At 31.7% G+C, this 14,946-nt stretch overlaps 1 protein-coding gene across 4 annotated transcripts in view; it reads right to left on the bottom strand.

Annotated features, from left to right (window-relative positions):
• Positions 1 to 14,946, bottom strand: part of LOC143244316 (spliceosome associated factor 3, U4/U6 recycling protein-like) — a 159,828-nt gene that overhangs the window by 68,377 nt on the left and 76,505 nt on the right. For all 4 annotated transcript variants that reach the window (XM_076488754.1, XM_076488755.1, XM_076488752.1 and 1 more), the window contains exon 12: positions 9,156 to 9,265. In XM_076488754.1, the coding sequence (XP_076344869.1) occupies positions 9,156 to 9,265 (110 nt within the window). The remainder of the gene's footprint in view (positions 1 to 9,155; positions 9,266 to 14,946) is intronic.

Here is a 14,946-nt window from a genome sequence, read left to right as displayed (position 1 = left end):
AGTACATGAAATCCAACATCTCAGTAGACAAACTACTTGATGACAGTAAATATCTAACAAATACATAAAATCCAACATTTCAGTGGACAAACTACTTCATAACAGTAAATATCTAACAAATACATGAAATCCAACATCTCAGTGGACAAACTACTTGATAACAGTGAATATCTAACAAGTACATGAAATCCAACATCTCAGTGGACAAACTACTTGATAACAGTGAATATCTAACAAGTACATGAAATCCAACATCTCAGTGGAGAAACTACTTAGCACAGTAAATATCTAACAAGTACATTAAATCCAACATCTCAGTGGACAAACTACTTGACACAGTAAATATCTAACAAGTACATGAAATCCAACATCTCAGTGGACAAACTACTTGGCACAGTAAATATCTAACAAGTATATAAAATCCAACTACTTGGCACAGTAAATAATTAACAAGTACAAAAAATCCAGCATTTCAGTGGACAAACTACTTGACACAGTGAATATCTAACAAGTACATGAAATCCAACATCTCAGTGGACAAACTACTTGACAGTAAATATCTAACAAGTACATGAAATCCAACATCTCAGTGGACAAACTACTTGGCACAGTAAATATCTAACAAGTACATGAAATCCAACATCTCAGTGGACAAACTACTTGACACAGTGAATATCTAACAAGTACATGAAATCCAACATCTCAGTGGACAAACTACTTGACACAGTAAATATCTAACAAGTACATGAAATCCAACATCTCAGTGGACAAACTACTTGACACAGTAAATATCTAACAAGTACATGAAATCCAACATCTCAGTGGACAAACTACTTGACACAGTAAATATCTAACAAGTACATGAAATCCAACATCTCAGTAAACAAACTACTTGACACAGTAAATATCTATCAAGTACATGAAATCCAACATCTCAGTAGACAAACTATTTGATAACAGTAAATATCTAACAAGTACATGAAATCCAACATCTCAGTAGACAAACTACTTGATAACAGTAAATATCTAACAAATACATAAAATCCAACATTTCAGTGGACAAACTACTTGATAACAGTAAATATCTAACAAATACATAAAATCCAACATCTCAGTGGACAAACTACTTGATACAGTAAATATCTAACAAGTATATAAAATCCAACTACTTGGCACAGTAAATAATTAACAAGTACATGAAATCCAACATCTCAGTGGACAAACTACTTGACACAGTGAATATCTAACAAGTACATGAAATCCAACATCTCAGTGGACAAACTACTTGACACAGTGAATATCTAACAAGTACATAAAATCCAACAAATCCAACATCTCAGTGGACAAACTACTTGACACAGTGAATATCTAACAAGTACATAAAATCCAACATCTCAGTGGACAAACTACTTGACACAGTGAATATCTAACAAGTACATAAAATCCAACATCTCAGTGGACAAACTACTTGACACAGTGAATATCTAACAAGTACATAAAATCCAACATGTCAGTAGACAAACTACTTGACACAGTGAATATCTAACAAGTACATGAAATCCAACATCTCAGTAGACAAACTACTTGATGACAGTAAATATCTAACAAATACATAAAATCCAACATTTCAGTGGACAAACTACTTCATAACAGTAAATATCTAACAAATACATGAAATCCAACATCTTATTGGACAAACTACTTGATAACAGTGAATATCTAACAAGTACATGAAATCCAACATCTCAGTGGACAAACTACTTGATAACAGTGAATATCTAACAAGTACATGAAATCCAACATCTCAGTGGACAAACTACTTGACACAGTAAATATCTAACAAGTACATAAAATCCAACATCTCAGTGGACAAACTACTTGACACAGTAAATATCTAACAAGTACATGAAATCCAACATCTCAGTGGACAAACTACTTGACACAGTAAATATCTAACAAGTACATGAAATCCAACATCTCAGTGGACAAACTACTTGGCACAGTAAATATCTAACAAGTACATAAAATCCAACATCTCAGTGGACAAACTACTTGACACAGTGAATATCTAACAAGTACATGAAATCCAACATCTCAGTGGACAAACTACTTGACACAGTAAATATCTAACAAGTACATGAAATCCAACATCTCAGTGGACAAACTACTTGACACAGTAAATATCTAACAAGTACATGAAATCCAACATCTCAGTGGACAAACTACTTGACACAGTGAATATCTAACAAGTACATGAAATCCAACATCTCAGTGGACAAACTACTTGACACAGTAAATATCTAACAAGTACATGAAATCCAACATCTCAGTGGACAAACTACTTGACACAGTAAATATCTAACAAGTACATGAAATCCAACATCTCAGTGGACAAACTACTTGACACAGTAAATATCTAACAAGTACATGAAATCCAACATCTCAGTAAACAAACTACTTGACACAGTAAATATCTAACAAGTACATGAAATCCAACATCTCAGTAGACAAACTATTTGATAACAGTAAATATCTAACAAGTACATGAAATCCAACATCTCAGTGGACAAACTACTTGATAACAGTAAATATCTAACAAATACATAAAATCCAACATCTCAGTGGACAAACTACTTGGTACAGTAAATATCTAACAAGTATATAAAATCCAACTACTTGGCACAGTAAATAATTAACAAGTACATGAAATCCAACATCTCAGTGGACAAACTACTTGACACAGTGAATATCTAACAAGTACATGAAATCCAACATCTCAGTGGACAAACTACTAGACACAGTGAATATCTAACAAGTACATAAAATCCAACATATCAGTGGACAAACTACTTGACACAGTGAATATCTAACAAGTACATAAAATCCAACATATCAGTGGACAAACTACTTGACACCGGGAATATCTAACAAGTATATAAAATCCAACTACTTGGCACAGTAAATAATTAACAAGTACAAAAAATCCAGCATTTCAGTAGACAAACTACTTGACACAGTGAATTTCTAACAAGTACATGAAATCCAACATCTCAGTGGACAAACTGCTTGACAGTAAATATCTAACAAGTACATGAAATCCAACATCTCAGTGGACAAACTACTTGGCACTGTAAATAATTAACAAGTACATGAAATCCAACATCTCAGTGGACAAACTTCTAGACACAGTGAATATCTAACAAGTACATGAAATTCAACATGTCAGTGGACAAACTACTTGACACAGTAAATAATTAACAAGTACATGAAATCCAACATGTCAGTGGACAAACTACTTGACACAGTGAATATCTAACAAGTACATAAAATCCAACATCTCAGTAAACAAACTACTTGACACAGTAAATATCTAACAAGTACATGAAATCCAACATCTCAGTAGACAAACTATTTGATAACAGTAAATATCTAACAAGTACATGAAATCCAACATCTCAGTAGACAAACTACTTGATAACAGTAAATATCTAAGAAATACATAAAATCCAACATTTCAGTGGACAAACTACTTGATAACAGTAAATATCTAACAAATACATAAAATCCAACATCTCAGTGGACAAACTACTTGATAACAGTAAATATCTAACAAGTACATAAAATCCAACATCTCAGTGGACAAACTACTTGGTACAGTAAATATCTAACAAGTAGTATATAAATCTCAGTAAACTACTTGGCACAGTAAATATTAACAAGTACATGAAATCCAACATCTCAGTGGACAAACTACTTGACACAGTGAATATCTAACAAGTACATGAAATCCAACATCTCAGTGGACAAACTACTTGACACAGTGAATATCTAACAAGTACATAAAATCCAACATCTCAGTGGACAAACTACTTGACACAGTGAATATCTAACAAGTACATAAAATCCAACATCTCAGTGGACAAACTACTTGACACAGTGAATATCTAACAAGTACATAAAATCCAACATCTCAGTGGACAAACTACTTGACACAGTGAATATCTAACAAGTACATAAAATCCAACATCTCAGTGGACAAACTACTTGACACAGTGAATATCTAACAAGTACATGAAATCCAACATCTCAGTAGACAAACTACTTGATGACAGTAAATATCTAACAAATACATAAAATCCAACATTTCAGTGGACAAACTACTTGATAACAGTAAATATCTAACAAATACATGAAATCCAACATCTTATTGGACAAACTACTTGATAACAGTGAATATATAAGAAGTACATGAAATCCAACATCTCAGTGGACAAACTACTTGATAACAGTGAATATCTAACAAGTACATGAAATCTAACATCTCAGTGGAGAAACTACTTAGCACAGTAAATATCTAACTAGTACATTAAATCCAACATCTCAGTGGACAAACTACTTGACACAGTAAATAATTAACATGTACATGAAATCCAACATCTCAGTGGACAAACTACTTGGCACAGTAAATATCTAACAAGTATATAAAATCCAACTACTTGGCACAGTAAATAATTAACAAGTACAAAAAATCCAGCATTTCAGTAGACAAACTACTTGACACAGTGAATATCTAACAAGTACATGAAATCCAACATCTCAGTGGACAAACTACTTGACAGTAAATATCTAACAAGTACATGAAATCCAACATCTCAGTGGACAAACTACTTGGCACTGTAAATAATTAACAAGTACATGAAATCCAACATCTCAGTGGACAAACTTCTAGACACAGTGAATATCTAACAAGTACATGAAATCCAACATGTCAGTGGACAAACTACTTGACACAGTAAATAATTAACAAGTACATGAAATCCAACATGTCAGTGGACAAACTACTTGACACAGTGAATATCTAACAAGTACATAAAATCCAACATCTCAGTAGACAAACTACTTGACACAGTAAATATCTAACAAGTACATAAAATCATCTCAGTAGACAAACAACAACATCTCAGTAGACAAACTACTTGATAACAGTAAATATCTAACAAGTACATGAAATCCAACATCTCAGTGGACAAACTACTTGATACAGTGAATATCTAACAAGTACATAAAATCCAACATCTCAGTATACAAACTACTTGATAACAGTAAATATCTAACAAATACATAAAATCCAACATCTCAATAGACAAACTACTTGATAACAGTAAATATCTAACAAATACATAAAATCCAACATCTCAGTGGACAAACTACTTGATAACAGTGAATATCTAACAAGTACATGAAATCCAACATCTCAGTGGACAAACTACTTGACACAGTGAATATCTAACAAGTACATGAAATCCAACATCTCAGTATACAAACTACTTGACACAGTGAATATCTAAGAAATACATAAAATCCAACATTTGAATAGACAAACTACTTGATAACAGTAAATATCTAACAAATACATAAATTCCAACATTTCAGTGGACAAACTACTTGATAACAGTAAATATCTAACAAATATATAAAATCCAACATCTCAGTGGACAAACTACTTGACACAGTAAAATAGAAACCAGTGTAATAGGCAAACTATTGGATACAGCACATGTCTAAAGTGTGTATACATTTTAAGAGCATACTATTTTGCACATTAAATATCTATCCTGTATGCAACATCCATGAGCAAACAGTCCTTGGGCACACTATACAGTATAACAAATATCAAAACTTTTGAATTTTTGCACACTAAACACCCAAGTTGACAGCATATTTTCCACAACACAAGTAATTTGTTTATTTTAAATTTTAGAACAGACAACCTGTTTTCAACAACAAAGTCTGTCAATTATATAAAATTTAACAGTACTCCACAACAATGGTCCATCAGTTACATAAAATGTAGCAGTAGAAAGCCTGGTAGACAACCTGTATTCCACAACGAAGTCCCATCAGTTACACAAAATTTAACAATAGACAGCCTGATAGACAACCTGTATTCCACAACAAAGTCCCATCAGTTACACAAAATTTAACAATAGACAGCCCAGTAGACAAACTATTTTATGCAATAAAGGTCCATCAGTTACATAAAATTTAACAGTAGACAGCCTAACAGACAACCTGTATTCCACAAGAAAGGTCCATCAGTTACATAAAATTTAACAGTAGACAGCCTGGTAGAAAACCCGTATTTGACAACAAAGGTCTATCAATTACATAAAATTTTACAGTATATAGCCTGTATTCCACAACAAAGGCCCATCAGTTACATAAAATTAAACAGTACACTGGCTGGTAGACAATCTGTATTTGACAACAAAGGTCTATCAATTACATAAAATTTAACGGTAGACAACCTGTGTTTTATAACAAAGGTCTATCAATTACATAAAATTCAACAGTAGACAACCTATTTTATGCAATAAAGGTCCATCAGTTACACAAAATTTAACAATAGACAGCCCAGTAGACAACCTATTTTATGCAATAAAGGTCCATCAGTTACATAAAATTTAACAGTAGACAGCCTGGTAGAGAATCTGTATTCAACAATGAAGGTCTATCAATTACATAAAATTTTACAGACTCTACAGTAGACAACCTATTTTCCACAACAAAGATCTATCAATTACATAAAATTTTACAGTATACAGTTTGTATTCCACAACAAAGGCCCATCAGTTACATACAATTTGACAGTAGAGAGCCTAGTAGACAATCTATTTTACACAATAAAGGTTCATCAGTTACATAAAATTTAACAGTAGACAGCCTGGTAGAGAACCTGTATTCGACAACAAAGGTCTATCAATTACATAAAATTTTACAGAGACAGCCTGTAGACGACAACATAGGTCTATCAATTACATAAAATTTTACAGAGACAGCACAGTAGACATTTTATTTTCCACAACAAAGATCTATCAATTACATAAAATTTTACAGTAGAAAGCCTGGCACACAACCTATTTTCCATAACAAAGGTCTATCAATTATATAAAGTGTAACAGACAGCCTTGTAAACAACCTGTATTCCACAGCAAAGGTCTCTCAATTATATAAAATTTAACCGTAGACAGCCTGTTTTCCACAACAAAGGTCTACCAATTACATAAAACTTAACAGTAGACAGTCCAGTTGACAACCTATTTTCCACTATAAAGATCTTACGATTATGTGAAATGTAACAATAGACACCTGGTAGATGACCTGTTTTTCACAAAGAAGATCAACGAAGTATTTCTTTGTCACAACACACAATAAAAGCTAGTAATCTCCTTCCCAGGTTTATGTGGCTATAGCTTTGAACTTGTTATCTACCCTTTGTATCCCAAAAGGATAATACTGCCTGGACTCAAGAGTAAAATAGCCAAGAAGCAGTGACTGACAATCAGAAATTGTGAACCTTCAAGATTCAGCAGCTGAATGAAAAAAATTAAACTTACAGTGTTGACTAGTCATAAAAATTATTTAATAGAGGTTAGCTTTAAGTGTTTATAGCAAATATATACACACAAGATAAATATATTCTGAGTTTGGCTGTAGGTTCCATATACATACAACCTATTAATAGGCGAGTTGTAACAGTTGAGAAAATAAGTTGTTGGCATAGCTTTTAATACATAGTACAGATTACATACAATTTTAAGTACAGTGTTAGTACAATTTTATAAAACTCACAAACTACATCATAAAATAAAGTGGTAAAGTTCTGTGATGTTTAATTTGATATACCAAATTACTGAATTATTGCTTGCAACATTTTAATGAGAAACTTCTGTTTTTCCCTGTAGGTTAAAGAAAAATAAACTTTGCCAGTTAAATGGGTTTTATTGCTAACACTGTAGTAAATCTTCTCCAACAAATAAAACGTTTTGTCACATAGTTTAAGAAATGCAATCAAATTACTCAATCATCTATATGAACTTAGAATATTAACAAATACATTTAATATTTTAAATATTAATATTTAATTTAAAACTAAACAATAAACTAGTTTATGTGTTATACAAACACAATACTGGAATCCCACACATATAACACAGCCAAAATTCCATTGCACATACACACACACACACATACAAATGTGATATGCTACTTTACTTTTGCACATTTTGTGTTTCTTATAAGTACAGTTTAACAGTAAACTTTATAAATCTTAGCAAATGTAAAACTATACAATTCTTTTAAATGGTATGAAGCTATTAATTATTATATACACGTATGTCGTTCATTTACTATGATTGTGAATTTTTGGATCTTTGTTGAAAGCTAAAAATGCAATATACTTACAGCAACATTCCCTTTGGTAAATGTTAACTTGAAATGTTAAAATTAAAATGTAGTAGGAAGAAACAACAGTTAGTTATAAAAGTGATAATGAAATTAATATAACACCACATTGTATTTAACTGTATTTCCCTTCATAAAAAAATGTTAGCAATCATTCTTCTTACACATTAACAGTTATGGATCCTTATACCAAAGCTTCTCACTACATCTAATTATTAGACACTATAACAATAAAATTCTTGACGCGACAGTACTTGGAAATACAATATGTTCATGCTATTTTTTCTTTTTATATTAATATCTTGTCAAAGCATTTTTGTGAAAATGTAATTAATGTGGCAGGTTTTCTCATACATGACATTGTTTACAGAATTAACCACCTATATAGTAAAGTGCACCATTACTTCTTCAAAAGAGATATTATAAAAGAGCTTAAGATAATATATTAAACTGTAAGGAAAGCCATCATTCTTAGAGCACACACCTGTACAAATCAAATATAGGATTCTTCAAGATACAAATAATCAATAATGAAAATATAGTAGTATGAATTATTTATTAAAATTATCACTGAAACATTGTTAACAGATGTTTAAAAACTGCTGAAAACATTGGAAAAGTAGAACCCTTTGTTTAATTCTCAAACCTTAGACCAAGGTCATGCTGAAGATAAGCATTTGTAAGAAATGGGGCAAAGCAAGAAACACAATAAGTCAAGAAGCAACAATGAAGTAACAAATGAAGAACAAGACAAAAGTTAATGTTAATAAACTAAAATAAAACTGGTATAAAATTTGAGCCTCACTGAGAAGAAAATACTAGATAACTGACAAATAAACATGCATTCATTAATACAACTGTTATCCCTCACAATTTATTTAAACTAATGCTTATAAAAAATAAAGTATTACCTTTCTAAGTTAGCATACTCTAGCCAAATCCTAACTCCGGACCCTCGTCCTTGGTTAATAATGTTGTTCCATAATTCTCTTGCCCGAGTCATGTTCTTACAAAACTTGGCCTAATATCAATAAGAATTATGTTAATAACTGTACCTTCACTCGAGTTCTTTATATTTCTACTTCATAAACTAGGCAAGTTTATACAGACTGAACATAAAAAATTTAAATTTTCTAAGTTTGTTTATTAGCAGGACCTTAACATGCACCAATTGTGTTACCAAAACATGAAAATACCATTAAAGAATCTCCAATTTAATTTTAAAATATAATACAAAATTCTCTTACAAGTAATGTGTAGATATGTACTTACTTCTACAAACATAAATATAGAAAAGACACTGAGAAGAAAAACAATGCAATAATATTGATAGGCTATTAATGGTTGCTAAATATACTAATATATTCTTTAGATGTGCAGTGAAGTTATTGGTGTGTTTCTTTGATAGTAATTATAAAAGAGAATCTTGTACAGCCAGCTTATATATAGTAAGCCTAAGAGATAACCAATTCAAAATAAACTGGTCAAACTCAATTTAAAGCAGAGTTTCAGTTTTTTTCTCAGTTCTTAACTGTAACATACTGTAGATCCAATAATGTATCCAACCTCTCAATATTTATTTTCATACTAGAATTTTATGACGTAAAAAAACCAGCTGATCTTGCAGTTTTGGGCTAATCAGGTGTTAGGATTTCTTAAAGCAATCATAATTATAACATGTAGGTCAAAACTAAAGATAGATCTTAAAATCCTTGCTTTCATAAGAATTGGAGCCAGTAAAGTAAGATAATAAATGTCCAGACCAAAAGTCCTCTTTATACAGAAATTCTAGCAGAATCCCATTACCACATTTCAGTATTATATTCACTTAATCCTTGGTTTACATTTTTTCACATAATAATCCAGTTTGCAAAGAGAGGAGTTAATAAGAGTCATTAAAGTTTCTATTTGAATTTTATTTGATATACTTGAAGTAAATATTTCCAATATGATACATTCATTTTAATATAAGAAATCCTGAACTGAAAATTCTGTAAGACAAGCATGTGTAGAACATGCAACCTGTAAGGCCAGAGATGGTTCCTTCAATCAAGAATTAATGTGATGTGGTTAGAACAATGGAGTAAATGCAAAGTATCATTAAAGATTTTATTAGCTTATAAGCAACCTTCATAGAAAAATGAAGTTTTGTATTCCATAAAAAAGTGCATCTCTCTATCCATCCATCTCAATACATCAGTACTTTCTAAAAGTTACCTTTATAAATGGAAATAGAAGGGGATAATATTGATAATAAATATTATCTAGATTAGTTATATATTCTGTAAAGAAAAAAATGCAACTCTATTTGATAAAATCATAATTTTATTTCCCATTTGTCTACAGTTCAGTACCCTATAATCTGAAAGTATCACAGTATTCATTAAACCTGGAAGACCTACAGACCTTCAATATAAGACAGTTACTAGGCTAGTCTCAGCTCAAACTCAACACATGAGGATATAAGTGAATTAGAGATGGAGGATTTTTAATTGATTACCTAAGTACAAAGATAACACTGACTAATGTCTTTTAAACTAATCAAAGTTACAGTTAATCAGTTACTGCCATAATAATAATTAACTGATCATAATTAGTTTTCTGATTATTACTCATTTTAATTATTCCAACAACTAATTCATTGAAATTATTATTAAACTGATATCACAAAAAAATTAATCAGCTAATCAAAATTATGATTTATGATAATTTACAACTTTTGATCATTCCAACTATCCAAGTAATTAAAATATTGTCATAATATTTGTTTGCTGTTAAGTGAGGTTTCTTGCAATTTGTTTGAGGGACTCTGGTTCAACTTACATTGCTAATAAACTTGATCATCTTGTGTTTATTACTGCAAAAACTAAAGTATGTGCTACTGTTACTAATTTTGAACTGGCAACCAGACAGAAGGGGCAGAGCCCATCATTTGCTTTCTGTCTACAAAATTGTTAAATAAATAGATAATAAGATTGCTGTTTCTTTATGTTTCTAATTAATTATTGTGTAACTGTGCTCCTTACTACTGTAGAAGGCACAGATCTCAGAAAAGGATTTAAGGGTCCAGACCCCATTTTTTTCCAACATAAATCACTCTTCTTGAGTGACTACAGCAAATATTAAATTTGAAGTAAGGAAGTATGAACAACTTACTACATGCACAAGGGAAAGGTAGATAGTACTATATATTTAAAAGTAAAGGCATTTGGGAATTGGACCAGTCATCTTTCAAAGCCCCAACTCAGACAACAGTGTTTATGCATTAGGGTTCTGTGCATGTATGTGAATTTCTTCATTTGTTTATATATACTTAAGAGTACCCATACCATTACTTTGTTGGGTTTTAATACTTCCAAGTAACCAGGGTTCTGGTTACTTACTAACAGTGTTTACAGTTTAGCAACAGATGCATTCACAGACATGTTGTTGTTGTTTTGAATTAAGCACAAAGCTACACAATGGGCTATCTGTGCTCTGTCCACCACGGATATCAAAACCCGGTTTTTAGCGTTGTAAGTCTGCAGACATACTGCTGAGCCACTGGGAACCACATTCACAGACATGGATGACTCAAAACTGTATCCAGTGGTTGTACGATATCTTGACCCTTTGCTTGGAAAAATCATTTGTTCTCTTTTGACAATGGTGGAATGGAAAGAAGCTTCAACAGGAGAGAATATATAGGGGTAAAGGTGTGATGGGACACATCTCAAGACAACAGCCTAGCATTTACTTCATGAGCTGTGCCTGTTACCTCAAGAATATTACTGCCCAGAAAGCTTCCAGAGAACTGCCCTGCCCAGATATCTACTATTTTCTGGACAAAAGTGTTAGCAGAAAACAACATTTCAAAGAGTTTCAAGGATTGTATGACAAATAAACAAGAAAAATTCTACAACTTAACACAAGATGGCTATCAGATGGGGTGTGTCTCAACAAAATATTGGACATGTGGAAGCCACTAAAGAAGTATTTTCACTGTGAAAAGGAAAAACTTGATTCAAAAGGATCTAAACGTGCAGCTCAGTCAGGCAGCAAGACTTTAACAGTCAGGATATCCTCCCAGCCACACAGGGACACAAGACAACAGTGTCCAAAAGCAGACAAAGAAACATTTGATATAACTCAATATATGCTTAGGCAGCCTGGCCTTGAACTAAAGAAAAGACAATCAATGAAAAAAGAAGAAAACGAAAGCTAGCAAGGAAGTAACCAAGAAAAGTTATGTGCGGAGCAAGTTAGATAAGTTAACAGTTTTCTTGGACAACAAAATGAACTTGTTATTTTGTCTTTTTCTTCAGTCTGCAATTCCTCTATTTGAGCAAGCCAATTTGATGTTGCAAAAATAAGAACCTTGCATACACATTATGAATAGAATTCTGATTACACAAGTTAAAAATATTCTTGTCAGATACATCAAGCCAGAATATCTTGAAGGCAACATCACTGAACTTAACTACAATGAATCCTTATACAAATCTTATGAGGCAGTTTCTATTGCAAATGCTGCCAAGAAATACATTGTTAAATATAAAAAGGACCTGGACCTGATCAGCTTCTACATCAGTGTCAAGAAATACTATATTGCAGCTACAAATTACATGATGAAACATTTCCTTCTAAATGATGAACTTCTGATTCATGCAGAGGTTGCTGATCCAAAACTGAAAGTCGGCAAAGATTTCTTTTCTCTACGCTTCTTCACAGACAGGTATCCTGTCCTTGTCAATACACATGAGCACGACACTACTGACAGGTTGGAAGGACAATATTTGAACTATCAAATTGATACTTTCTCAGAAACTGTCCTTCAGTTGAATGTTGACAAGTTTTGGGTTCAGCTGTCTACTGTTAAGGATGGAAATGGCAACCAGAAATATGACATTCTGTGTGGGGTTATGCTTGGAATTCTTACAATCCTCCATTCTAATGCTGACAGTGAAAGGATATTTAGTTTAGTAACTAAAAACAAAGGCAAGTTCAGACCAAACTTGAGCACCTCAGTTTTGAGAAGTATTATAACACACAAGATGTGTATGCAGTCAAATGGACAATGTTGTTATTACTCCCAACCATCCAGAGACATTCTCATGAAAACAAAGGCTGCAACAACTGCAAAACTATTACAATAAGTGTCATAAACATGATATAAACTAGTCCTTACACAAGGCTTCTTCTGCTTACTGTTTGTGCATGTTCAATGTTGTTTTACCAGTATGTTTTTCACTCTGAACTAAATAAGACAATTTCAAACGAATTTTTTAAAATTTATTTATTAAGTACACAAAACAGAGTCATAAATGAGCAATCTATAAAAGTAATAAAAATTATATAATAATAAACAGCTTAGAGACATTGGTCAGGCCTAGTAGCCGCAAATGATAAAGGGCTCTGTCTACAATCATTACGCTCAGTCATTTGAAATAGTTGGCATCTCTGCAATTTGTTTAGGTTTTGAAATTTTGTTTTTCATCAGTTAATATTACTCAGAACACCTGCACCTTTTATAACATTTGTAACTTTATAACATCTGTAACCCTTGTTACAGAATCAATATTTCTAGTTTTGAAGTTAGATTATTCCTGAGACAGATGTTTTTAATTTTGTTGATGCCCAAGACAGGCAAAAATGCAATTACCATGACAGCATAATTGAAGATGTAAAATCTGAAAACAGGTATATCCTGTTTATAAACATTAAGCCATGAATTTAGGTATGGAGTTTATCATTTGCTTTGTAAATATAGAATTTTAATTACAACATCGTAAATTATCATTAACTGTTATTTTCATATACATCACCTTTCTAGAAATAAGGACTAAAGTTACAAGTAGTGCAGTTGTAATTAAATTAAACCATGAAAGTAATATAAATTTATCACTAGTGCTAGTAAAGGTCTAGTTATGACCTCTACCCTCACAACATCTAGAATCTGTCTGTTCAGAGTATGGGTCAAGTAAATTATCATTAACTGTTATTTTCATATACATCACCTTTCTAGAAATAAGGACTAAAGTTATAAGTTGTGCAGTTGTAATTAAATTAAATCATGAAAGTAATATAAATTTATCACTAGTGCTAGTAAAGGTCTAGTTGTGACCTCTACCCTCACAACATCTAGAATCTGTCTGTTCAGAGTATGGATCAAGAAAATTTATTATAATTTAAAATATTTGCAATTTATTTTAGAAAAAAGGTACTCAATCTAGTGAACTTTAACATTTATTGTATATTTATGAATACCAGTATTGTCATGCTTTAGATACTTATTTTTGCATGTTTTAAAAAATACTTTTAATTTCCAACAATTAAAATTAAACATTATACAAGATTTTTTCTTCTTTTTTACAATAAGTATAATCTGTTTATTTTACTCAAGTTGCATACGAGATAACATCTTTTATTATAAATAAATTTTTTTACACATACAAAGAGTAAAATGCAGGAAGCAACGATTTCGAGGTTCGTATATCATACATGCTAGATTCTTTGAATCTCAAGAATCTACAAATATTTTAGTACAAGAAACTGAGTATGCTACTGTGATAATCCCTGTTTATATTGAATAAAAGGTGGATGAGATCTAAAGAATTTCAATACAATAAACTGAATCAACTAATTGGATGATCCACGCTTAGCCAAGGCTATGTTAAATAAAAAGATGAAATTACAGTAGCAGCGGTTACAATCAGGATGGTG

This window comes from Tachypleus tridentatus, chromosome 2 (assembly GCF_004210375.1).
Source record: "Tachypleus tridentatus isolate NWPU-2018 chromosome 2, ASM421037v1, whole genome shotgun sequence".
Classification (NCBI taxonomy): Eukaryota; Metazoa; Arthropoda; class Merostomata; order Xiphosura; family Limulidae; genus Tachypleus; species Tachypleus tridentatus.
The sequence above is the reverse complement of the archived record's forward strand: the minus strand, read 5'-3'. Positions and strand labels throughout refer to the sequence as shown.